The following is a 24025-nucleotide window of genomic DNA, read 5'->3' as shown; positions in this document are numbered from 1 at the left end:
ACCCTTTGGATACTGCAGACATACATCCTCCAAATTATCCATGTGACTGGTGGTTATGGAACATGCTTGTGTCTTGCAGTGAGGGTTAGCTCTGCGATGCATGACAGGGGAGTATGTAGGGGATTCTAGAAGAGGCACTGTGTGTCAGCAGTGGATGCTGGGCTTCATGTATTATCTCCTCACTGCCCACGTGCTCATGGATCATCTTGTTAGACCCCTTCAGTTCCACATCCAAGGATCTTTAGCAGTGCCAGGCATTGCCTTCCATCCCCTGAAGCAAAGGTGCTGGCAGTGACAATGCCCATGGCTTGGAGGTTGATAAGAAGATGGTTGAAGGCTTGTCTGTAACAGGGGAGCCTAATCCTAATGTGATGCATAACCCACCCCCTCCTGTTGCAGGATGCCTGTGCAGTACGTCCTTGGTGAGTGGGATTTCCGGGAACTGACCCTCAAGATGAGACCCCCCGTCTTCATTCCTCGGCCCGAGACAGAGGTAAGACCTTGGAAAGGAGGCGTTTAAACTGCTCTTCCATGCACTGCATTGCTACAGATGTGCCCTGTACTGCATGAGAGTCTGTCTATAGGTGATGAGATGCCCAGACCGACCACCTCACACTTCCTTTGGGGTGGGGCGGGAGAGGAGGCAGAAAGGAGATTTCTTCTTCGAGTACTTGCTCATATCGATTCCAATTAGGTGTGTGCACGCCGCGTGCACGTTCGTCGGAAGATTTTTACCCTAGCAACACTCGGTGGGTCAGCTGGGTCGCCCCCTGTAGTGGCGCCGCTATAGTGTCGAATATATACCCCTGCCGACCCAACGGCCCTTCAGTTCCTTCTTACCGCCCATGTCGGTTGTTGGAACAGTGGAGCGTGGCTTAGCTGACCTCCACTTCCCTAGCTACTCGTAGTTCTCTCGTTAATTCTTGTGTATATAGTTCAGATTTATATAGTTGTAGTTAACTTTATTCGTTTGTAGTATAGTTCAGAGGGGTTCAGGGATTATCCCCTTCCCCACACCCGGTGCTGGGGCCTATGCCCGGTTCACCGGGTTTCAAACCGTGCTCAGCCTGCCACAAGCCGATGCCGACAAAAGATCCCCACGACTCCTGTCTTAAGTGCCTCGGGGAATCTCACCTAACAGATAAGTGCCGCATTTGTAAGGCCTTTAAGCCGAGAACAAAAAGGAGGGGGACTTTCGTCTCAAGCAGCTCCTAATGGAGGCAGCTCTTACTCCTCCGCCCTCGGCACCGAGCGCTGGACAGTCTTCAAGAAGCGCTCCCTCGGCACCGGATCGTGCCGGTACTACCAAGGCCTCTCGGCACCGGCAGTCGCTGGCACCAACGTCCGCTCGGCACCGATCCCTCTCCCCGAGGGCGAAGAGGCACAAGACTCCTGCTGCGTCCGAGCCGCCTGCTCTGCAGCCCAAGCGCTATACTAAGTCGGACCGCCCGGCACCGATACCTGCCGTGGCACCGACAATATCGGCACCGTCGATTCCGGCCACGCAAGAGCCGTCGAGTCCGGTGCCTGAAAGCTCCCCGGTGAGAGCTGTGGTTGAGCTCACTATTCCCTCCACGCCGGAGACATTTTCCACGGCGAGGGAGTTGATTGCAATGGCAGTCTGCGCTGCCTCAACCCCCGGCACCGCCGGTGCGGGTTATACAGTCGATCGGCAAGCCTGCCTTGATCAGACCACCCTCCGTCGGCACCGCAGAGCGGCACCGTTCACGATCGCGGTCCCGCAGACGTTCTTGGTCCCGTCGCCGATCCAGATCCCGACGCCGCTCACAGTCCCGACACCGTTCTCCATTTCGGTACCGGTCGTACTCGCGGCACTGGTCAGCGTCCCGTTCGCCGGCCCGGTACACTCAGCACCGATCCAGCTCCCGGCACCGCTCCAGGCACCGTGACTCCCGTAGCCACTCCCGACGTCGAGCCTCGAGATCTCGGTCGACCTCCCAGCACCGCTCCGGTCGCAGGTCCCGTTCTCGCTCCCGGTACCGGTGTGCCTCCCGGTACCGATCCCCGGTGCCGTGTCGAGCGACGTCAGCTAGAGAGGGAGACTCTGCCCAGGGCTTTTCAGCTCCTCCATGGCCATCCAGACATACATCAGTGTCGTCCCACGCGGGCAGTTCATACGCGCAGGACCGTGATTCTGATGTGCCCACCAGAGTCTTCCAGGAGCCCCAGGCCCAGGACCCTGGCCCCCATCCGTGGCCATTCTGGACACCTTGGGCGTACCACCAGGCCCAAGGGGTACCTGTGATCCCATCTCGCTCTGTTCCATCAGAGCACTGGGTGCCAGAGGCGACAGTTAGCCGTCCCCCTCCGACCGGTACAGAGGAAGCCCCGGTTCAGCCACCGGACTCCCAGATCCCACCGGAACAGGAGGTCGTCCAGGAGCACGAGCCCACACAGGACCCGCTTGTCCCCAGCCTTTCTTCTTCCTCTTCCCCAGATGAGGCGGTGGCAGGAACATCCTCCTCGGGCCCTCCTCCAATCGACTTGGGGGCCCATCAGCACCTCCTGAGACGGGTGGCACTCAATATGAACCTCCAAGTGGAGGAAGTCTCGGAGATAGAGGATCCGATCGTAGACATTCAGTCGGCTGACACCCCCATTAGAGTGGCCCTACCGTTCATTTGGACAATCCAGGCCAATGCAGATACCATCTGGCAGTCTCCAGCCACTATCCTGCCCACGGGCAGGGGAGTCGAACGCAAGTACATGGTACCCTCCAGGGGGTACGAGTACCTATATGTACAGCCTCCCCCCTGCTCCCTTGTCATCCAGTCCGTCAATGAGAGGGAACGCCATGGCAAGCAGGCACCAGCCCCTAAATCGAAGGAGGCGAGGCGAATGGCCTTACTGGGCCGTAAGGTGTACTCAGCAGGGGCCCTGCAACTCCGCATAGCAAACCAGCAAAGCCCTGCTTAGCCGCTACAATTACAACACCTGGGCAGCGGTGGGCAAATTTACGGAGTTGATTCCTCAGGACTCCTGTCAAGAGTTTGCTGCCCTCTTGGAAGAAGGGAAGAAAGTGGCGAGAACTTCCCTGCAGGCCTCACTGGATGCAGCTGACTCCGCTGCCAGGACTCTGGCCTCGGGTGTTGCCATGAGGCACATTTCATGGCTCCAGGTGTCGGGCCTTCCCCTGGAGCTGCAGCATACTATACAGGACTTGCCCTTCGATGGCAAAGGCCTGTTCTCCGAAAAAACTAACCCTAGGCTGCAAAACCTAAAGGACAGCAGGGTCACTATGCGCTCTCTCGGCATGCACACGCCGGTGACTCAGCACCGGCCTTTCCATCCCCAGCCTCACCGCCCTTACCCTGCGCCTAGACAAAGACAGGACTTTGCCAGCAGGCGTGGCCGAGGCGGTCGTAGGCGCCAGTCAGGACCCCAAGGGGGCCAAAATCAGGGTCCCTCTAAACCAGCAATGGGGCCAAAGCCTAACTTTTGAAGGCACGCCCGAGGACGGTGTACCAGTTATTACCCAGGATCCGTTCCCTTCCTTTTACAACTGCCTCTCCTTTTTCCTCCCTGCGTGGTCCCATCTAACCTCAGATCGTTGGGTCCTACGCACGGTGGAACTTGGGTACCGCCTCCCACCCTCCATCCTCGACCCTCTTTAGGGACCCCTCTCACGAGCAATTCCTCTTGCAAGAGGTGCAGACGCTCCTCACCATCGGAGCTATAGAGGAGGTACCAAAGGACGAAAGGGGGAAGGGGTTCTACTCCCACTATTTCCTAATCCCCAAGGCGAAGGGAGGTCTCAGTCCTATCCTAGACCTGCGGGAACTCAACAAGTTCATGATAAAGCTGAAGTTCCGCATGGTATCCATGGGGACCGTCATCCCATCCTTGGATCCCGGAGACTGGTATGCTGCCCTCAATATGAAGGGCGCATATTTTGATGTCGCCATTTATCCTCCACACAGAAGGTACCTCTGGTTTGTGGCCAACCGTCCTCATTTCCAGTTTACGGTCCTTTCGTTTGGCCTCTCTACAGCCCCAAGAGTATTCAAAGTGCATGGCTGTAGTCGCCGCTTCCCTCCGCCGCCGTTGGATACACGTTTTTTCCGTATCTAGACGATTGGTTCATTCGGGGGACCTCCGAGGCCCAAGTTACTCGTCATGTGGGCATCATCAAGAACCTATTCCTGCGTCTAGGCCTGATGATCAATATGGAGAAATCCACTCTGGTTCCCACACAGAGAATAGAATTCATTGGGGCCATCCTGGACTCCAATCTCGCCACAGCCTGCTTACCTCAGCCTCGGTTTCAGGCGATGGTAACAATTTTATACAAGATCTACGGAACTTCCCGACAACTTCGGCTCGCACTTGCCTTGGTCTCCTGGGTCACATGGCTGCCTGCACGTTCGTGACCAAACATGCCAGGCTACGCCTCCGTCCCCTCCAATCGTGGCTCACCTTGGTGTACCACCCGGGCAGAGACAGCATAGACATGATCGTCTCGATCCCCCCGAGCATCCTAGGCTCACTCTACTGGTGGTCCATGCCCTCCCTGGTGTGTGCAGGAATGCCGTTCCATCCGCCCCAGCCCTCGGTGTCCCTGACAACGGACGCGTCATCTCTCGGCTGGGGTGCTCACCTCGGTCAGCTTCGCACCCAAGGCCTTTGGTCAGCTCAAGAGCTGGCCTTGCACATCAATGTCCGAGAGCTGAGAGCAGTCCGCCTTGCGTGCCAGGCGTTTCAGCAGCACCTACAAGGCCATTGTGTCTCAGTGTTCACAGACAACACAACAGCCATGTTTTACATAAACAAGCAGGGAGGAGCACGGTCCTCCCCTCTTTGTCAGGAAGCCATCCACTTCTGGGACTTCTGCATAGCCCAGTCGAGAGACCTGGTAGCCTCCTTTCTCCCGGGGGTTCGGAACACCCTGGCGAATCACCTCAGCAGATCCTTCCTGTTTCATGAGTGGTCGATTCGTCCGGACATTATCCATTCTGTTTTCCGGAGGTGGGGCTTTCCCCACATAGACCTCTTCGCTTCTCGCGAGAACAGGAAATGCCAGACGTTCTGCTCATTCCAAGGCCTCTCCCCGGGTTCGATCTCGGACGCATTTCTGATGCTGTGGACGAGCCAACTGCTGTACGCCTTTCCACCGTTCCCGCTGGTTCACAGGGTCCTGCTAAAACTCCGCAGGGACAGAGCGGACCTGATCATGATCGCTCCAGCGTGGCCCAGGCAGCACTGGTACACCATGTTGCTCAACCTGTCGATAGCCAACCCGATTCCCCTGCCTCTTCACCCAGACCTTATAACGCAGGATCACAGCAGACTTCACCACCCAGACCTGCAATCGCTGCATCTCACAGCATGGCTGCTGCATGGTTAAACCGATCCGAGTTACGTTGCTCTGCCTCGGTACAACAGGTACTTCTGGGTAGTAGGAAACGTTCCACTCAGTTAACATATCTGGCCAAGTGGAAGCGTTTCTCCTGCTGGTGCGAAACGCACAGTGTTACTCCCACCGAGGTCCCGATCCATTCCATCTTGGACTACCTCTGGTCTCTCAAACAGCAGGGCCTGGCGGTATCATCATTGAGGGTGCACTTGGCAGCCATCTCTACCTTCCACCCAGGGGAGAGTGGCCGCTCCGTATTCTTGCACCCTATGGTTTCTAGGTTCCTCAAGGGCTTGGAGCGCTTATACCCCCAAGTTCACCGTCCCGCCCCAACCTGGGACCTCAACCTGGTTCTAACCAGACTTAAGACTGCCCCATTCGAGCCGTTGGCAACCTGCTTGCTGCTATACCTGTCCTGGAAGACAGCTTTCCTCGTAGCCATTACATCGGCCAGACGAGTCTCCGAGCTTCGGGCTCTCATGGTGGACCCACCGTATACTGTGTTTCACAAGGGCAAGGTGCAGTTGCGGCCACATCCGGCCTTCCTCCCTAAGGTGGTTTCGGCCTTTCATATCAACCAGAATATCTTCCTTCCGGTTTCTTTCCGAAGCCACACTCATCGCGAAGGGAGCAACAATTGCACTTCCTAGACGTCCGTAGGGCACTCGCATATTACATCGAGCGGACAAAGCCCTTTCGTAAAACACCCCAACTCTTCATCACAGTGGCAGACCGAATGAAGGGCCTACCTGTTTCCTCCCAGAGGATTTCATCTTGGGTGACGTCGTGCGTCCGTACCTGCTATGACTTGGCCCATGTTCCATCTAGCCACCTCACTGCACATTCCACCAGGGCTCAGGCTTCTTCTGCTGCCTTCCTGGCTCACGTACCCATCCAGGAGATCTGTCGTGCAGCTACCTGGTCCTCGGTCCACTCCTTTGCCTCACATTATGCACTGGTCCAACAGTCCAGAGATGATGCAGCCTTTGGCTCAGCAGTTTTGCATTCTGCAACATCTCACTCCGACCCCACCGCCTACGTAAGGCTTGGGAATCACCTAATTGGAATCGATATGAGCAAGCACTCGAAGAAGAAAAGACGGTTACTCACCTTTGTAACTGTTGTTCTTCGGGATGTGTTGCTCATATCCATTCCAAACCCGCCCTCCTTCCCCTCTGTCGGAGTAGCCGGCAAGAAGGAACTGAAGGGCCGTTGGGTCGGCAGGGGTATATATTCGGCGCTATAGCAGCGCCAGTCCAGGGGGCGACCCAGCCGACCCGCCGAGTGTTGCTAGGCTAAAAATCTTCCGATGAACATGCACGCAGCGCGCACACACCTAATTGGAATGGATATGAGCAACACATCTCGAAGAACAACAGTTACAAAGGTGAGTAACCGTCTTATCTGAGACTGTTGTAGGTGAACTTTGCTTCCTGGCCCATGCTCTTAGGGGAGAGACTGTGTTTCTCCCAGCCCCACACTAGGGCAGGCTTTGTTAGAAAATCTATTTCACCTTGGCCAGTCATAAGGAAACCCCAAGTGGAAGTAGTTGGAGCATTTTCCTTTTTTTCAGCGATGGTAATGGCTTTCTCCATAGCCTAAGGACATTGTTAATAGAGCCCACTGGCTTGCTACTTTGATACCAGAATAAGAAGCCTGCAGCTATTCAGAGCTTATGTTAACAAAATCAGCCTGTGATTGAAGGTAGCAATCACTCGTCTTGAAATCTCAGGATATTGGTAGTGGGATACCTGGAGCCTATTTGTGTCTTTGCTGCTTCAGATTGAGTCTGGGTTGGTAGAGGATGGAAGCTGTTCCCTTTGGGTAGCTTCTGCCGGACAAGCACTGAAGAAACTGGACTCAGATCATTGACTCATTTCCTAGGCCACCAAACAGGTCATTTCTGGCATGGACTGCATTTGAACCAGTGTCCTAGACATGGTGGGGTCATACCGATCCCTTGAGTCACACTGTGTTCCTCATCCACCTGGACTGGTGACAGAGTAAGGAAATTGGATGGCTAAGGGGATTGGTCATGGAGCTTTTCATCTCTAGCTCTCTGGCTCAAATCTGCTCCCAACTGTTAGTAACTAAGTGCTTTTACCAATTGACTACAGCTTGGTGGCCATTATGAACTAAATTGGTGGGTCACTGCTCAGTTCCTCCTAGGTAGGTGCCCACGTCACAAAAGTGACCGATACAATTAGCATCCTTGCTGGTAGTCTCAGAGATGCCAAAGGAAGGATGAGTCACGGAGACTGAAATACATAACCCATATAGGACGGATCTGCTAGCTCACGGGTGAGCTGTATTGGGGATGGGGAGTGGGGGGTGAGGAAGACTGTGTGGAAAGCACCTAGATGTACTGTACCTGATCTGTAGATAAAGAGAGGACCTCCAGTCCCCAGGGTTGTCCATCCTGCTTCTTTCATTAACCAAAAATAAAATATTTGAGAAAAAACATTTCTATTATTTGGTCAGGCAAGAGTATCGGGGTCCGATCCAGCTCTTCCTGAAGTCAGTGGCAAAGCTCCCATTGATTTTAATGGAAGGATGAGCAGGCCCTAGGTGAAAAATCCCATGAATGTTCAGCACTGGAGTCCCAGTCAGGACTGTGACATCAGCACAACCTCATTAGTTTCCTACTAATAGAGCCCTGGAAATCGGTGGATATCTGCATCTGTGGACCATGTTTGCAGATTGTGGATTGGATGCAGATACAAATTTTTTATCCATGCAGAGTTCTACCTACTAGGCAAAATTGCACCAAGATTGCTTTCTCAAAATGTAGTGCTCGCATCCAAGAGTGGAGACTGCCCGAGTTGTGTCTAATGCCTTGTTTGGAGCAGGTGCCCTGAATGATGATTGTTTTCTTAGTTAGAGAGCTTCCCCTCAACAGCTACATCCAAAATCAACAGCCAAAAATAGAGTTTCTAGCAGCTGTGTTGCATAGGTAGTCCTGTTCCTGTCAACTTCAGAGAGCATTTCCGGTCTCTGACCCTCTTCTAATTCATGGCTGCAATGTTGGCACAAATGCCAGAGGGAGCTTGTATGTTCTGAAAGTCAAAACATCTGCTGATGAGGCTTCCTTCGCTGCTATGCTCTAATTCTTTCCATGCAACACCAGCCCCACCAGCAGGGCCGAATTGCTCTACTGTTTTCGCTGCCCCAAGCAGCACCCCAAGCAGCGCGCCGAATTGCGAAGGGCGGCACGCGCGTTTCCACAGCGGCGGCAATTCAGCGGCAGCTTCTGTCTTCAGCCAGAAGACAGAAGCTGCGCCGCCGCGGACAGCTGAACATAGAAGCTGCCGCCGAATTGCCGCCGCTGCGGAAACGCGCATTCCGCCCTAACGGCACATGGACTGCCCCCACCATCCACAGCGGCAATTCGGCGCACTGGTTGGGGCCAAAAACGCACGGACTGCTGCCCCTTGAAGATTGCCGCCCCAAGCACCTGCTTGGAATGCTGGTGCCTAGAGCTGGCCCTGCCCGCCAGTCCTTAAACAAAGGCCTATTGCATACAGAGCAGGCCATGATTAACAATGCAAGAGAGCATTGGTGGTTGTGCCCATGTGCTTGCATGATTTGGTAAATGCATCTCCACTGGCCCAAATTACAATGCGGTGTGCTGGAAAATGCTGCATTTAAAGGTGTTCAGCGCAGGCAGGAACCCTGTCTACAAGGGAAATTTTTACCAGTTAGACCACTATAACCCACTGTGTGGAGACTCCTATTCCAGTATAAGAGTGGCTTTTTTGTTTGGTATAGCTTGAATCCCTTCACAAGTGACATAAATTAAACCTAAAGAAGGTCACTGTAAACTGGAATAAGACTGCCTACATAGGAGTTGATCCTGGTATAACTACAGTGGTTCACACCTTAGGTTATAACAAAAAATCTTTCCCATGCAGACAAGGCCATAGACATCCCAGCCACAGTGCCTTTTTAACCAACAGAATGCAGCCACATTTCTTCATTCCACCCGAGTGGATCCCAGCTGAAATCTCCTCAGGGTCACCCCTCTTCTGCACATGGGCGCTGAACCCTTTGTTGGCACACTCCTAGAAATTCAAAAGGCTTTAAATTTCCCCTTTGTTGAGGTTCCTGGGAATGTTTCTTATGTCAGCAAATTCCTTTGTATAGAAACATGGCATGTCTTGCCACCCACTAATTTAGATCTAATTTGCCAAGCCTAACTGGAAGGAGGAAGCAATCAGGCAGGCACTTGTGAGAGGCCAGAGGCTGGCAGGCAGATGGTCTGTGCTGCTGCTGAGTTTGGGAGGACAGAGGAGTTGTCCTATGTATCATTTCATCTGGAAATATAAGAGGAAATAACAAAGGATCTGATGAGTGAGGGTGATAAGGAGGAGTAGTGGGCGGGTGCTGATGAGTGGGGGTTAGAGGGGAACCTACCCTGTGGCAGAGTAAGTATCTGTCTTACTCAGAAAGCAGAGCAGCAGCAGCATATCCCCCAGGCTGCTGCTGCTTCTCTTGTAGCTGTTGCTGTTTCTTGGCTTTCTGTTGTCTCATCATCATTTCTGTAACATCATATGCTGGTCAGCAGTGGCATGGTGAGAGATGGTGAGGTATGCTGAGCTTCACTCTTGCTGCTGTGTAAGTCTGTGTATTGCTCAGGTCTGAGTCTGTTGATTGTACATTAAATAATGGGAGCACCTGCCGCTGGCTCTGATGAAGCTGCTGTATTTTGATGCAGTCACTTCTGGTATCTGATGCAGAGACGGCTGAAGATCTGTGTGTTCTTTCTGCCTGGCCTTAATCCCATCCTACCCTGTCACCATTCCCAGCCGTGCCCTCTAGTTTAATGTCAAGCTGACAAAAACATTGGGAACTCAGTTGTTTGTTGTCTTGAGAAGGTGTGTGGGCAAGACCATTTACATCACAATCACACCAAACACGTGGCCCAGTTATCAGGTTGTGACACTATGTGGGAGCACTCATGGGCCAGCTTTGGGGGAGTTTAGTTGGATAGGAAGTGGGTGGGGACAGGTCCAGATATTGAGCACCGTCCAGCTGGATGATGCTTTGTGCATGTACTCTTTCCAACACCACATACTGTGTATAATCTGTTGCACAAACTGAGTAGGTGTCCAGCTCCTTTCACTCTGCTGCTTCAAACATTGAGCTCTGTGTGGTGTGTTTCAGGGGTGGGTGTTGCTTTGCATATGTTGCCAATGTAACTTTTCAGGAATTCCATTTTACTTTAAAAATACAACAGGAAAATCTCTAATTTATTTTTTGAGCAAATAATGTAGTCAGTACATTTGAGCTGTCTTCCTGCTTGTGATTTGTCTGGAAGCAGTTTGCAATGTTTTCATAGCGATTGGTGGTTAGAAATCATTCACCAGATAATGTCTGAATAATTCTTGGTCTGTAGATCATCCACAGGCAGCTCACTGCCAGTAATTGTTATCCCATATTTGAACTGGTTCATTCTGATTGCACGCAAGTCATCTGACATGTTTCTGTAACCCTGACTGGCTGAGTGTAACTCTTACTATTGAGACTCTGATGCAGATGTATTTACAAGTACAAAATGTGCTTCCTGTTGCTATTTGGTGAAACTTTGCTGCTTCCACAAATGTTCCTGCCTGTAAACGTGGGCACAAGCTAGGAGAAGGAGCTGTCTTTATTACACATTTGTACCACACCTAGTACAATGGGGTCCTGGTTCTTGATTGGGGCCCCAAGGTGCTACATTAATACAAAAAAGAATAAGGAAACAGACACGTAAGGAGTGTGAAACTAGCAAAATCATATTTGATTATATGAGCGAATATATAAATGAAAAATAAACTCCTTTTTCTGGTTTTCTTTTCCACCTGTGTGGAATTCATTGCTTTCTAGTCTATTCAAGTTCTTACGCTGTACCCATCTCCATGGTGTGTAAACTCTCAACCCACAATTTTTTGCATTCATTTCAACTCCTACAGTTTCACACCCTTTCTTGTATTTTACATTAGCATTTGGATTTCTTTGAAACCCATCAGGGTGAAGCTGAAATTTCATGTGAATCAGAGTTCTTTTAATCTAATCATTGACTTTGGGTCCATGAGTGCTCGTTCAGTTCAGATCCTTGCCAGATTTCTTTAAGAAACCGATATACTAAACAGTCTCAGAAAATTTCTGCCTATTCAAGGGCTGCATAAGATTTCTGAGTATCAAAGTGAAAGACTCCAAAAACCATTTGCAAGCAAGGTGGTTGGCTTTATTTCTGTATTTACACCACAGATTTACCTGTATTAGCAGTTTGAATGGGTGGAGATTTTCTTGCCAAAAGTTGGCTCTTCTCTACTTTTCATGTATTGTTATTGTTATGTATCTTATTTTTTGGATTTAAGTGGTGCCTAGTAGTCTCCATCATGGACCAGGACCCATTGTTGTAGGTGCTGTAGAAACACAAAAATACAGTCACTACCCCAAAGAGCTTACAGTCCAGATAGAGTATAATTCCACAATGGGGCCTTGGTCTTTTGGGGAAACACCTTCCACAAATTCCCAGGCTAGATTGTGTGCTGTTCTTCTGCATAGTGTACAGGTGTTTTAGCCTCTTATGGAATAGAGAAAAACAAAATCATGTGAGGGATGCTCAAGCCAGAGGCAAACCAGATATTGTCTTACATGTGTAACCACAGGCTAAATTAAGCCTCATCATAATTTCACATATAGGAGTTTTTAATCTGGTCCTATTGTTTACCTCCTAGATTATTTTTGTAACATATATCTCACCCCTAGAGGGCACTCCAGGCTCAGATTCACTCCCCGCTACCTAGGTTCCTTTGACTTCCAGGAATTATTTTCCTGTTGCTGATGATTAACAGGGTTTCCGGTGTCTGTTTTCCTCCCGGAGTGAGGCTGTATTTTTAGGCAAAGGAAGGCTCGCTTTTAAAAGTAAACATTGTCTCCCTCCAAATCCCTCTCCCCTAGAGATGGCTTTACTGCCAGAGAGGGACAGTCGGGTCCGTTCAGAACCTTCTGAAATGCCTTCCTGTGGACTTGCTGAATGGAGAGCCACAGGAAGGGACAGCTTTCAGTTATCCTTAGGAGGCTCTACTATTTTCGCCGCACCAAGCAGCGCACCGAATTGCAAAGGGCGGCACGCGCGTTTCCACGGCGGCGGCAATTCAGCAGCAGCTTCTGTCTTCAGCCAGAAGACAGAAGCTGGTTAACTAGCACTACCGCTGACCCTCCCCTTAGACCTTGTCAGGGCTCACTGCCCCACCTGAGCCTTAGGGGATTCATGGGGGCAATCTTTGACACCGCCACAGCCCTGTGGCTCACTGAGATTTCAGCACCATTTCAGAGCTGTAGGAGGCTTTTTAATCCCAGACAAGCATGTCTTAGATTGGTTGTGGGGGCTAGATCTTAGAAATAAATCACTGACCTGTAAAGAGGAAAGGATGGAGTCAGGACTAAGGGCTTGGCTACACTTCCAAGTTACAGTGCGTTAAAGGAGCCCCGGGCGCACTAGCTCACTCCCCATCAACACTGGCAAGGCATGTAGAGCGCTCTGACTACACCTCGGCAAGTAGAATAACGTTTGATGCGCTCCAGCATCAGTGTGAACGAGGTGTTGCATTACTGCGCTCTCATCAGCCTCTGGAAATGTCCCATAATCCCTTAAGTCAACTGGCCACTCTTGTCATTGTTTTGGATATGCCCTTTGAAAGCTCCATCTGTGGAATGCTGTGTGAGAGAGAGAGAGGTGGGGGAAGGGGGGAGTCTGCTACTGTCTGAACTTACAAGACAGCATGCTGACATGCTCTCAGCCCCTCCCAATCTACTCCCCCGCCCCCACATACACACAACATACTTCCTATCACACTCGACGCCCCCACACACACATTTGAAATGCACGTTGCAGCCACTTGCATGCTGGGATAGGTACCACAATGCACTGCTCTCTGTGGCTGTTGCAAGAGCTGCTAATGTGGCCGCCCCAGTGTGCTTGAAGCTGTCAGTGCTGACAGACTGCAGCACTTCCCCTACTGTGCTCTATGAAGGCCGGTTTAACTCAAAGCGCTCTACATCTGCAAGTGTAGCTACCCCCTAAGAGGCACATTCAGCATGAGAGATGTGTGTGTATGAAAAATTGTAAACCCCATCTTCTGTGGTGCACATTTCTGTCTACGTGCAAAGACAGAAAAAGGGATGGCCGGCTGGCTAGCATTGTTATGGGGCAGAGTTAAGGTTTTTTTGGAGAACGTGCATCCTTAGTTGTGCGTTTCTGACTCTTTTTTTTTTGTTGTTCTGGCAAGAGCAGGGGTATTGTGTTTTATTTATAACTCTGATGTTCTTGAATGGGAGTATGCACTAAAACCACTGCTGTCTGCTTGACCCCTTCAGCTAGCAGTGTGATTCCTAGATTGCAGAGATATACTCACATTAGCTCAAAAGAGTAGTGTAGCCACAGTAACCTGGGGAATGGTATCATGATCCAGTTGCCCTGATTACGTACCCACAGGGTCCAGGTGGGTTTGTACTCATAGTAACTAGCCTGTGCCGCTGCTCATGTTACTGTGACTGCAGCCATTGAGCTAGTGAGCTGCTGTGTGGCCCATGGCAAATCACTTCCCACCTCAGTGCCTCTGACTTTCCTGTGTGTGAGGTGGAGATGCCACTGCTTTCCCACCTTTGGAATGGGCTTTGGGATCCTTTGATAAAAGGAGCTATGCCAGGGCAGCTGGGGAGTACCAAAAGAGACTTGGAAATGTCAATTTTTAATTAAAAATCCCCAACCTTTCTTTGCAAACACTATTCGCTCCCCTTGGTGCTGGGCAGAGAGGAGACAACTTTCCTTTAAGGGCACACATGGACCTGGACATGTTTGGAATGATTTGACTTAATGTATGCTCTGATTATCACCTCTCCACCATACTAGTTGTTCCTTGTATCTCTCAGCTCTCATACCACACATGGGCTCTTACTTTCCTGCCTTCTAAGCCTCTGCTCCTTTGGAATCCTGTTCTGTTTGAGACTGGGATCTCAGGTCCATGTTCTTCTGGTCTTTAGCTGAGAAGCAGTGTGATTTAGCAGTTAAAGCACAGGGTGGGAAGTCAGGACTAGAGCTGGGTGAAACTACTGCAGAAAAGTAATTGGGGAGAGTCATTTGAATAAAGTCTGTAGATTAACTTGTACAGAATCCACGACCCATTTCCTTTGTCCCTCACCAACATTAGCCTAAATGGGGTTTTAGGAACACAGGAATTGCCAGACAGGATTGGATCAGTGGTTCATGTCGTGTGGGATCCTGTCTTTGACAATGGCCAGTACTTGCAGCTTCAGAGGAAGCCAGCATTTTGCGAATGTTCAGGGGCAGCTATGAGGGGATGAAGATTAATGCTGGAGGCATCCATGTAGCTGCCTCCTGGTCTGTTTGGGATCAAAGGCCCCCCTCAGTGGCCTTGTGTTGGGCTGCTGCCCCGAAAGCACTAGTATGGCTGCCTCAGCGCTTCATTGGCATGGGGTTGTCTAGGGTCTGTGTGGGAGTCTTGAGGGTATGTGAGGTGTGTCCCTTTCCCCACACTGACAGCCAGTGGGTGAACTGGGATTGCTGTGAGCTGTGCTGCCATCTGAACATGGAGCTGGCCTGGAGGCCTAGTGTTTAAAAGGGGCAGAGGGGAATTTTCCATGGCTTCCATATGCTCACGTTTCCTGCTTGGCCTCCATGTGCCCTGCTGCAGATCGATTGGGAGCCAGTGGACAAACAGACAGGAAGGGGGCGATCAGATTAGGCTCTGCAGAGAGTCCTGGATTCTTGGAAGTGCGGTTTCTGGGGAAAAAAAAAAACAACCACATGTAAAAACATTCCCAGGAAGTGACAGTGTGTGTCTCTAGGTGTTTGGACAGGGGTGTACACCCAGCCTTCTGTATCCCTCACTGTCTCCCCCCTGCTTCCCAACTCTAACCTGAGAGATTTACAGACACTCAAACTTTATCTTCCCTGCTGCTTCAGACACTTGAGCCAGGAATGGCATGACACAAAGGGATGCTCCCAGAGAGTGTTGAGAAGCGTGAGAGCCTGAAGAAAGCATTTGGGGTGCTAAAAGGGTTAACAAGCTGTCTCCCTGCCCCTGCAGCTGTTAATTTTGTATTTTGTGTTATGTGAAAGAAAAACATGGGGTTACTCTCCGGTTTTTCTGACAGTACTGATTATTATTAATATTTATTATCTGTGCTATCATAGCGTATAGGAGCCCCAGTCATAGACCAGGAACTGATTGTGCTAGACCGTGACGCTGTACAAACACAGAACATTGGGAAAGGCAGTCACTGTTCCAATGAGCTTCCAACCTCTAATACTCTATAATCCCACTGCTGGGCCTATACACAGCTCTGCCACTGCACCTCAGCCCTGGCCTACAGCCCACCCTGTGGTACCTGTCCTGCCCTCCAGTATGCACAGTATTGAACTGCAGCATCCTTGTCCTACGTCTATTGAGCACAGAGACTGCCAGCAGCACCAAACTGTGCAGGGTTTCTGTGGTAGCGTTATACAGCCACTGGAGGATGACTGGATATCAGCAGGCTCTTTTCTCTTGTACCCATAAGAGATTGCATGAGCCCCCCCACCAAAGCCTAAGATGAATCGCTCTCTATACCTCTGCAGACAGCTTTCACACGGCAGTCTCCTAATGCAAATGGGAGGTAGGATGACATCAGTAAAGCAGTGCTGGTCCAAAGTTCACACTGTATTCCATCCTGGGAGGCAGAGAAGTGCTTGGGGTGAAGAGGTTAATTACACAGGAGCTTTTCGCATTTAACTAGTTTCTTGACGAAGATGTTTTTCAAATAATTTGTTCTTGTAATGAGCCTGGACTCAGTGAATAGTTTGTGATGAATAACTTATTCCATGAAATTCACTTTTTTTTTTTTTAATTCACAAATTTCCTGTGAACGGCTTGCAAAATTCTATTAATCTGTCAAATAATTTTCCAGAACAGTCATGGCCCTCGAAACATTCACTAACAGTTCATTGTGATCTTCCATACATGTGATCATTTTGATTGGAAACACACATCACACCCTGTGGTTTCTGTTCCCAGAGTGGATGACCATTAACTCTTAGGGCTTGACTCAGTGTGGGTGCTACAGTGACACAGCTACAGCTGTTTAGCACCATAGTTTAGGTGCTTCCTACAGCAACAGAAGGTTTTTTCCCACCAGTGTAAGTGTGACGAAGTGGGACTGTTCTTAATGTTTCCTCTGAATACTGTAGGGGTGCCTCACTTCCCCCTATGCATTTCTTAAGTCTCTAGGTGGTGGGATAAAGGCCAGTGTGCATAAATGGCCAACACTGTCTCCTGGCAACTAATGGCTGGGGCCCTTCCCCCTTGCAAGGGGATAGCTAAAGGTGTTGGAGAACAAAGAGATCAGGTGACCTCCTGGCCCAGGAAAGAGACAAAGGCCAGAGAGGAGGGGCTGAAGAGTTTCAGTTTGGAGCTGACTGGGGAGGAGGAGTGAAGTGCAGATGTGGGTGTCTGGCTCACTGCCCCCCAAAATGGACCTGGCTGAGGGGTCTGTTCTCTGTATCTACAAGCTCTGTTTTAGACCGTGTTCCTATCATCTAATAAACCTCTGTGTAGCAGGGTGGACCCTTGCTCCTGCCCTGAAGGGGTTAAAAACAGCCCTGGGAAGGGGCTTTAGGCTGGGCTGATTGGGGAAGTGGCTGCAGCTGGGGCCACACCCCAATCAGGCCACAGCTGGCCCCTATAAAAGGCCAGGGAAGCCAGAAACAGACAGTCTCCCTCTGCCTGTAGAGGGAGAAGGGCCTGGCTGCAGAGAGCTACAGACAAAGTACCTGAGGGGAGCAGGGCTGGGGACAGGCTGAGGAGCTCCAGCCTGGAAAGCCCCAGGCTGCGGCCTAGTATTGGGCTAACAGGTACTGGGGGTTGCAGAGGGCAGCCCAGGGGTAGGCCAAAGCAGCAGGTCCAAACCCTCCTTGCCAGTGATGAATAGGCTGATACTGCAGTCTGCCCCAGGACATGGGGCTAGACAATGACTGGCAGTAGCCATACACTGAGGCAAGGTGGGGATAGAGGGTGGGGATTCCCTTAGAGGGGAAACCCTGAGAGAAAAGGGTTACTGCCAGGGGGCAGCACCCCATGTAAAAGGGCACCGAGTCCAGGGAGGGACACGGGGGGCCTGAGGACAGGTGGATCACTGGCCTGCAGAGGGTGCTCCAGTGCTGGAACGAGCTAATTCCCGGAGTCACCAGCAGGAGGCGCCGCAGGGGTGAGTCCGACCCGTTTACACTCTGTTTTGCTGGCTGGCTAAGAGTCATGCAGGATCCCCAGGACCCCGCCTGGGCGGACTCGCTGTGGGAAGCGCACAGAGGGGCAGAGGATGCTGAATGCTCCAAGGTCAGACCCAGGAAGGTGGAAGCCCTGTGAGCTTCTGGCCCAGAAGACAGTCTGCTCACAGAGAGGAGACTTCACCAGAGTCCTGACTGGCTTCATAGGGAGCAGCTCCAGATCATCGCCCGGGGACTCTGTAACAGTAAGAAATCCACCTCCCTGAGTGGCTGAAACTAGGTTGACAGAAGCATTCTTCCATTGACCTACCAGCCTGTATACTGGGGGGGGTTAGGTCAGCTGAGCTACAACACTCGGGTGTGAATTTTTCATGCTCCTGAGCAATGTAGCTGGGTTGATCAACATTTTAAGTGTAGTCCAGGCCTAGGAATCAAGTTTCCAAGGTGGATGCTTGTACTTTGAATCTTAGATTTGCTGCTGATGTGAATGTTTTTGCTGTTGGAAAGTGAGTAGAGAAAGAACGTTCGGTGACCAGCAACAGATTTCCTATCTCTCAGTTCCCTCTCTGTCACATGGGGGTCGAATTTCTTACGGGAGTGTGGTGAGAATAAACCCATTAATGACTGCAAGGAAGTCAGATATCCCGGGGCATATGTAAGCATCTCTCTAGAAGACAGTGGAAAGGGGTGTGAACCTGGCCAGTTCAGATTCAGCATTTTGTTTCTAGCTAATAGTAACAAACAGGGTAAGGTGAATTTTGTAGGTATTTGCTCAGCTCTAGTCCATGAGACTCTCAAGTGTATTTCCACTTCTCCATCTTTGCATTACAAGCTGCCTGGCCACATACTGCCTGCCGGATGGAGCTGCACAGGTGGAGAGCTTGTGGTTTGGGTTCTGGCGAGCAGTGCCCTGACTTTCTCTTTGTGCAGCTGCAGTTCCAAGAAACACAGTGAACAAGAGGCTCGGCCACAGGGAGGGGGAGCTAATACCGAGAACCTGTGAGAATGTGTGTGCTGGAGGGGTGGAGTCAGGGTTCATGGGGAACTGCGGGTGTTTGCAAATGTGCACGTTTATTTCACAATTAGCTCGGAAAGTGGAAAAAATAAACCATAGCATGAAGTTAGCTGAAATCAGACAGTGAAATCAAACAAGTCACTGTAGAAAAGCAGCTGAAGGCTCGGTGGGCTGCTTTGTTAAGGCAGGTGAAAGTTTGAGAACCTCAGAATGATGGGTTTCAGCGTAGCAGCCGTGTTAGTATGAATCTGCAAAAAGAACAGGAGTACTTGTGGCACCTGAGAGACTAACTAATTTATTTGAGCACATCTCCTTGTCAATTGCTGGAAATGGGCCATTTTCATTATTACTCAAACAGTTCTTTTTCTCTCCTGCTGCTAATAGCTCACCTTAACTAATCACTCTCCTTATGTGTATGGTAACACCCATTGTTTCATGTTCTCTGTGTATATATACATCTTGCTACTGTATTTTCCACTACATGCATCCGATGAAGTGGGCTCTAGCCCACGAAAGCTTATGCTCAAATACATTTGTTAGTCTCTAAGGTGCCACAAGTATTCCTGTTCTTTTTTCAGAATGATGGGAATCAAGCAAGTGAATGCACTTTTTTTTTTCCCCTGCTTGGTAAAGGAGATTGTTTGGAAAGCTCTTTCGCTCCCCCAAAACTCCAAGGATGCCCTGTTCTATTCCTTTTCCAGTCTCTTCTTAAATTCCCGCCCCGTGTCAAAGATGAAGAGGGGCTGGAAATCGCTGCCTCCAGAGGCTGTGAACAGCACCCCATTTCTCTGCCAAAGGGGGTCACTAAAGCAATGTGCTCACTGAACCCAGGGCCCCTGAAGTTCTCCCAGCCTGGTTCAGTGGGGGTGCCAAATTCAGATCCCCACACATAGCAACCCTTTGCCCTTTTCCTATGTCCCCAGCCCCTCATCCTACAAATATAGACGATTACACAGTATATGGATCACAGGTATTATGTATGGATCACCATGGATGGGGCTATTATGTATGGATCATCACAGGCTCTGAGAGCCTCCCAAATATTTATGGATTTATCCCCACACTGCCCCTGTGAGATGAGGAATTATTGTCAGCACTGTACAGGCGGGAGCCTGAGGCACAAAGAAAGAACATGACTCTCTCATTCTGTGGCAGAGCTAGGAATTAAACCCTGGTCTCCTGAGTCTCAGCCAAGAGCCCTGCTGCAGCACCATCCATCCTTTGCAGGCTAAGCAAAGGCATAGAGCAAAGCTGTGCTGGACGATAGACAGCATGAAGGTGGGCCGTGCCCCTGCTTGCTGGACTTAGAGTGAAGCAGATGGGCACTCCTTATGTGGGCAAGGATAGGAGTACTGCAGATTTGGGGCAATAACCTCTGACCCTGCCCCCCTGGGTGGGACTGGAGGAAACGCCTCCTCATCTGGGAGGGAAATTCCAAGCTTTTGTTCTGGTAGTGAAATTCCCACACTAAATGCACCACTGGTCCAGCCCATCATCTCTACTCTATCCCCTTGTCACTCTTTCCCTCCTGGGGTCAGTATCCTGCCCTTGCCTTACTCCATCTGCTACACTCCAGGGTCACCATCCTCTTCTCTCCCTCCTTTCTGCAGCCTTCCCTTCTGCTGTGGATCACCTTTAGGTATCCAGCCTCTGGGAGAAATGTACATCTCTCCTTGAAGGCTGTTAATGGCTTTGTGTGCCCAGGTCCCATTTCCACTGGCGAAAGAAGAGGAGGATCTCACAGTCCGTCCCCCCTCCCCCTGCTCCCTCACCCCCTAAAGATTACTGCATGCCAGAGAAAAGGTGCTGGTAGGGGTTATTCTTGGGATTAGATGGGGAATTTTCTTTTAAACAAACTTCCCTTGCACACACTCGGTTGCATAGAAAGGAGCATAAATCCAGCAGCTCTGCCACTATCTGGAGCGGTGATTCAGGTCAGCAGGATTTTGAGCGTGTGGGCTGCACGCACACTGGCTCTGACATTTATTGTAAGCAATAATTTGCATTTTAATAGCACCATAATTGAGCATTTCTCCATCAAGTGGATAACACACCTCTCCAGTGCCCAGTGATAAATATCTAACTAGGTTGAATATCTAAGGTGAATTGTTAATGTGTGTCTGAGGTTTTTAATATGCAGCAGTAAAAGCAAAACAAAAAAAGTTTTTTTGGTAACCAAGCCTGTGGTAACCAAGCCTGTGTTGACATGATGTGCACCATCTGATTCTGACCTTTCTGATCTTCACTTTTCCCAGCCGCCTGAGATAGAGACACTCCGCACAAGTTTTCAGAGCCATGCCAAAAGGGGAAAAATGGCCTAGCCTGGGGCATGGGAGACCCAAGTTCCCTTCCCTGTTTTGTCACAGACTTCTTGTGTGACCTCAGACAAGTCACTCAGGCCTGGTCTACACTTAAATTTAGATCAACCAAGTGGTGTTGCTCAGTTGCTTAGTTAAGCTGACCTAACCCTCAGAATAGAAGCATTCTTCAATTGATCTAGCTACCACCGCTTAGGGAGGTGGATTACCTACATTGATGGAAAAGCCCTATTCAGCAACATAGGAAGCATCTATGCTATGGCGCTACCAGAGCATAGCTACAACTGTGCCACTCTACTGTTGGGTTACATTATTCCTATGCTGCCTTGGTGGAAAGTTACAGCAGCAGGACAACAAGAATAGAGGAGTTAGATAAAGTTGTTATGAGAAAGTAGGGAACTGCCAGAGCGAGGCAAATGCCAGGTGGCCTAATTGGAATCAGATAAGTTGCATGGGAAATGGGAAACCAGTAAGCAAAGGGCCATGCATGTGAAAAGTGTGTGTATCAAACAAAGAACCAATCAGCAGCAATGTAATGTTGGTATGTCTGACGTTTGCTAATATAAAAAAGCCTATATAATATAATGCATTGTAAATAATAAATAATTCAGCTTGCAATCATATTAGTTGTTGTGCTTTATCCGGCCCGCATGCAACGCAACACTCTACCGCCCATAGTGTAGACATGGCCTCAGTCTCTCTTTGCCTTAGTTTGCTATCTTTACAATGGGGATAATAGCACTTCCCTACTTCACAGGGGTGTTGTGAGGATAAGTACATTAAATAGTGATAAGTGCTCACCATATTGTAGTTAATGGGGACATATAAACACCTAAGCTAAATAGAATGACTAGATATCCAATTTTTGTAGATTTTAAGAGCACTATGATTATTTGGTCTGATGTACTGCATGTAGTTCCTGCAGTAGAAGGAATTGCTCTTCCTTTTTATGTAATTGGCACTACTGAGCCCAATAAATTGTGTCTGAACTAGAGCATATTTTTTAGAAAGGCATCCAATTCAATCAGTTTAAAGACAGCAAGTGATGGAGAATGCACCACGTCCCTTGATAATCTGTTCCAGAGGTTAATTACTTTGACTGTTAAAATGTGATATCCAATTAGAATTTTCATAACTTCATCTTCCAGCCCTTGGCTCTTGTTATGCCTTTGTCTACTAGATTAGTGGATTGAAATTACTGAAAGGAAATCTGCATTCTATAGCAGTAATTAGCTCACTGAATACTCTCAATATGAGAATAATACTATATACACCTCTACCCCGATATAACGCGACCTGATATAACACGGGTTTGCATATAGCGGTGTAGCAACGGGGCTTGGGCTGCACTTTAAAGGGCCCGGGCTTTCCGCAGCGGCCGGAGCCCGGGGGTCTCACCGATACAGCCCTGCCGCCGCTATCCTGGGGCTGCGACAGCAGGGCTTGGCCGGCGATTTAAAGGGCCTGGGCTCCCCACAGCGGCCAGAGCCCAGGGCTCTTTAAATCACCGCTGGAGCCCTGCCACTGTTACCCCGGGGCTGCGGCAGCGGGGCTCAGCTGGCGATTTAAAGGGCCCAGGGCTCCGGCTGCTGCGGGGAGCCCCGGGCCCTTTAAATCACCGCTGGAGCCATGCCGCTGCTACCCCAACATAACGGGGTATCAGTTATAACGCGGTAGGGATTTTTGGCTCCTGAGAACAGTGTTATATCGGGGTAGAGGTGTATTGTATAATTAATATGTAAAGCCATTTTAGAAACCTCTATTTCTAGTCTATATTTCTGTTACCATGCTCATCACCATAGTATTTGAGCACTTTCCAGTATTTCATTAAGCAGCCTAAAACCTGTCACATGTTGTTTGTTCTCTCAGCCTCTCCCCAGGGGGGGCAGCATGTGCAGTGGAGAGGGGTTTTTGATAGGGTTTAGGAGGGCAGGGGTTAGTATACATATGGCTGTATGTTTATGTTAGGGAATGCAAGGTCAAAGAAATGTAGGTTGTACTTGGAGTGGTGAGATTTGTGCTCAGTTTCTCTATGGCTATGTCAAGTGCCGGCATCTCTAATATTTCCATTTTATTGCTACTCCCCAGCTGGAAGCTCCAGTCTTATGATGTAGAGTAGGATCTGAATACAAGCCTATTTGCCAAGGGTTTGTCTGCTTGGGGAAATTGACTGGCAGAGCTGTAGTGGAATATCCTGCTGTAGCTATCCCAGTATAACTCCCATTTGTGGACACACTATTCTAGAATTCCAGAATAAAGTCACGTTTATTCTGGAATAGTGTCCACAGGGGGTGTTATATTGACACAATTAGGGTATGGCTACACTGCAGTTCAACAGCCGCCGCTGGCCTGTGTTAGCTGACACGGACTCGCAGGGCTCAGGCTGTGGAGCTTTAAAATTGCAGTGTAGATATTCAGACTTGGGCTGGAGTCTGGGCTCTGGACCCTCCCCCGTCGCGGGGTCCTAAAGCTTGGGTTCCAGCCCGAGCCCAAACATATCTGTTGCAATTGTACAGCCCTGTAGCCTGAGCCCCATGAGCCTGAGTCAGCTGACATGGGTCAGCCACGCATGTTTAATTGTCATGGAGGCATACCCTTATTCTGGTATAGCAATGCTGATCAATTTCCCTGTGTAGACAAGCCCTTAGTCTCCTGGCTGTGTAGTCACATGAGAGCTGATTTCTCCCAGATGAGCATATTTCCTAAGTGAAATACCAGGGTGCTTGCCCTGGGATGGGGTCTGTGAAGGAGAATACTATGCCTTTGAGGGACAGGCTGGAACCTACACCTGGGGCAGCCTGGGGTAATCCAGAGGGCTTTCCCCCACCCTAGGGCTGGGCTGCATAAACAGGAAGAGGAAGCAGAGCAAGAGAGAGAGGAGCGGAAGCCATACAGGCTTCAGGAGGGCGGTGGGGTTGTTTCTGCTCAGGCTCTAGGAAATTGACCTAAGTAGAGAAACTTGCAGCTCATAAATATGGCAGATGCCAGGAACTGCATGACGCAGATGGTCTGATAGCGGGGACTGCTTGTTCCTTGGATCAAGGAGC

At 50.0% G+C, this 24025-nt stretch overlaps 1 protein-coding gene across 5 annotated transcripts in view; it reads left to right on the top strand.

The window, feature by feature from the left end:
* Positions 1-24025, top strand: part of HEMK1 (HemK methyltransferase family member 1) — a 48315-nt gene that overhangs the window by 4013 nt on the left and 20277 nt on the right. For all 5 annotated transcript variants that reach the window (XR_005583163.1, XM_039482724.1, XM_039482726.1 and 2 more), the window contains one exon: positions 400-493. Coding sequence is in view for 4 of the 5 variants with exons in the window: in XM_039482724.1 (XP_039338658.1) it covers positions 400-493 (94 nt within the window). In the remaining variant the exon portion in view is untranslated. The remainder of the gene's footprint in view (positions 1-399; positions 494-24025) is intronic.

The sequence above is a fragment of the Mauremys reevesii genome, linkage group 7 (assembly GCF_016161935.1).
Source record: "Mauremys reevesii isolate NIE-2019 linkage group 7, ASM1616193v1, whole genome shotgun sequence".
In the NCBI taxonomy this organism is placed as follows: Eukaryota; Metazoa; Chordata; order Testudines; family Geoemydidae; genus Mauremys; species Mauremys reevesii.
Note: the sequence above shows the minus strand (reverse complement) of the source record. Positions and strands in the feature narration are given on the sequence as shown.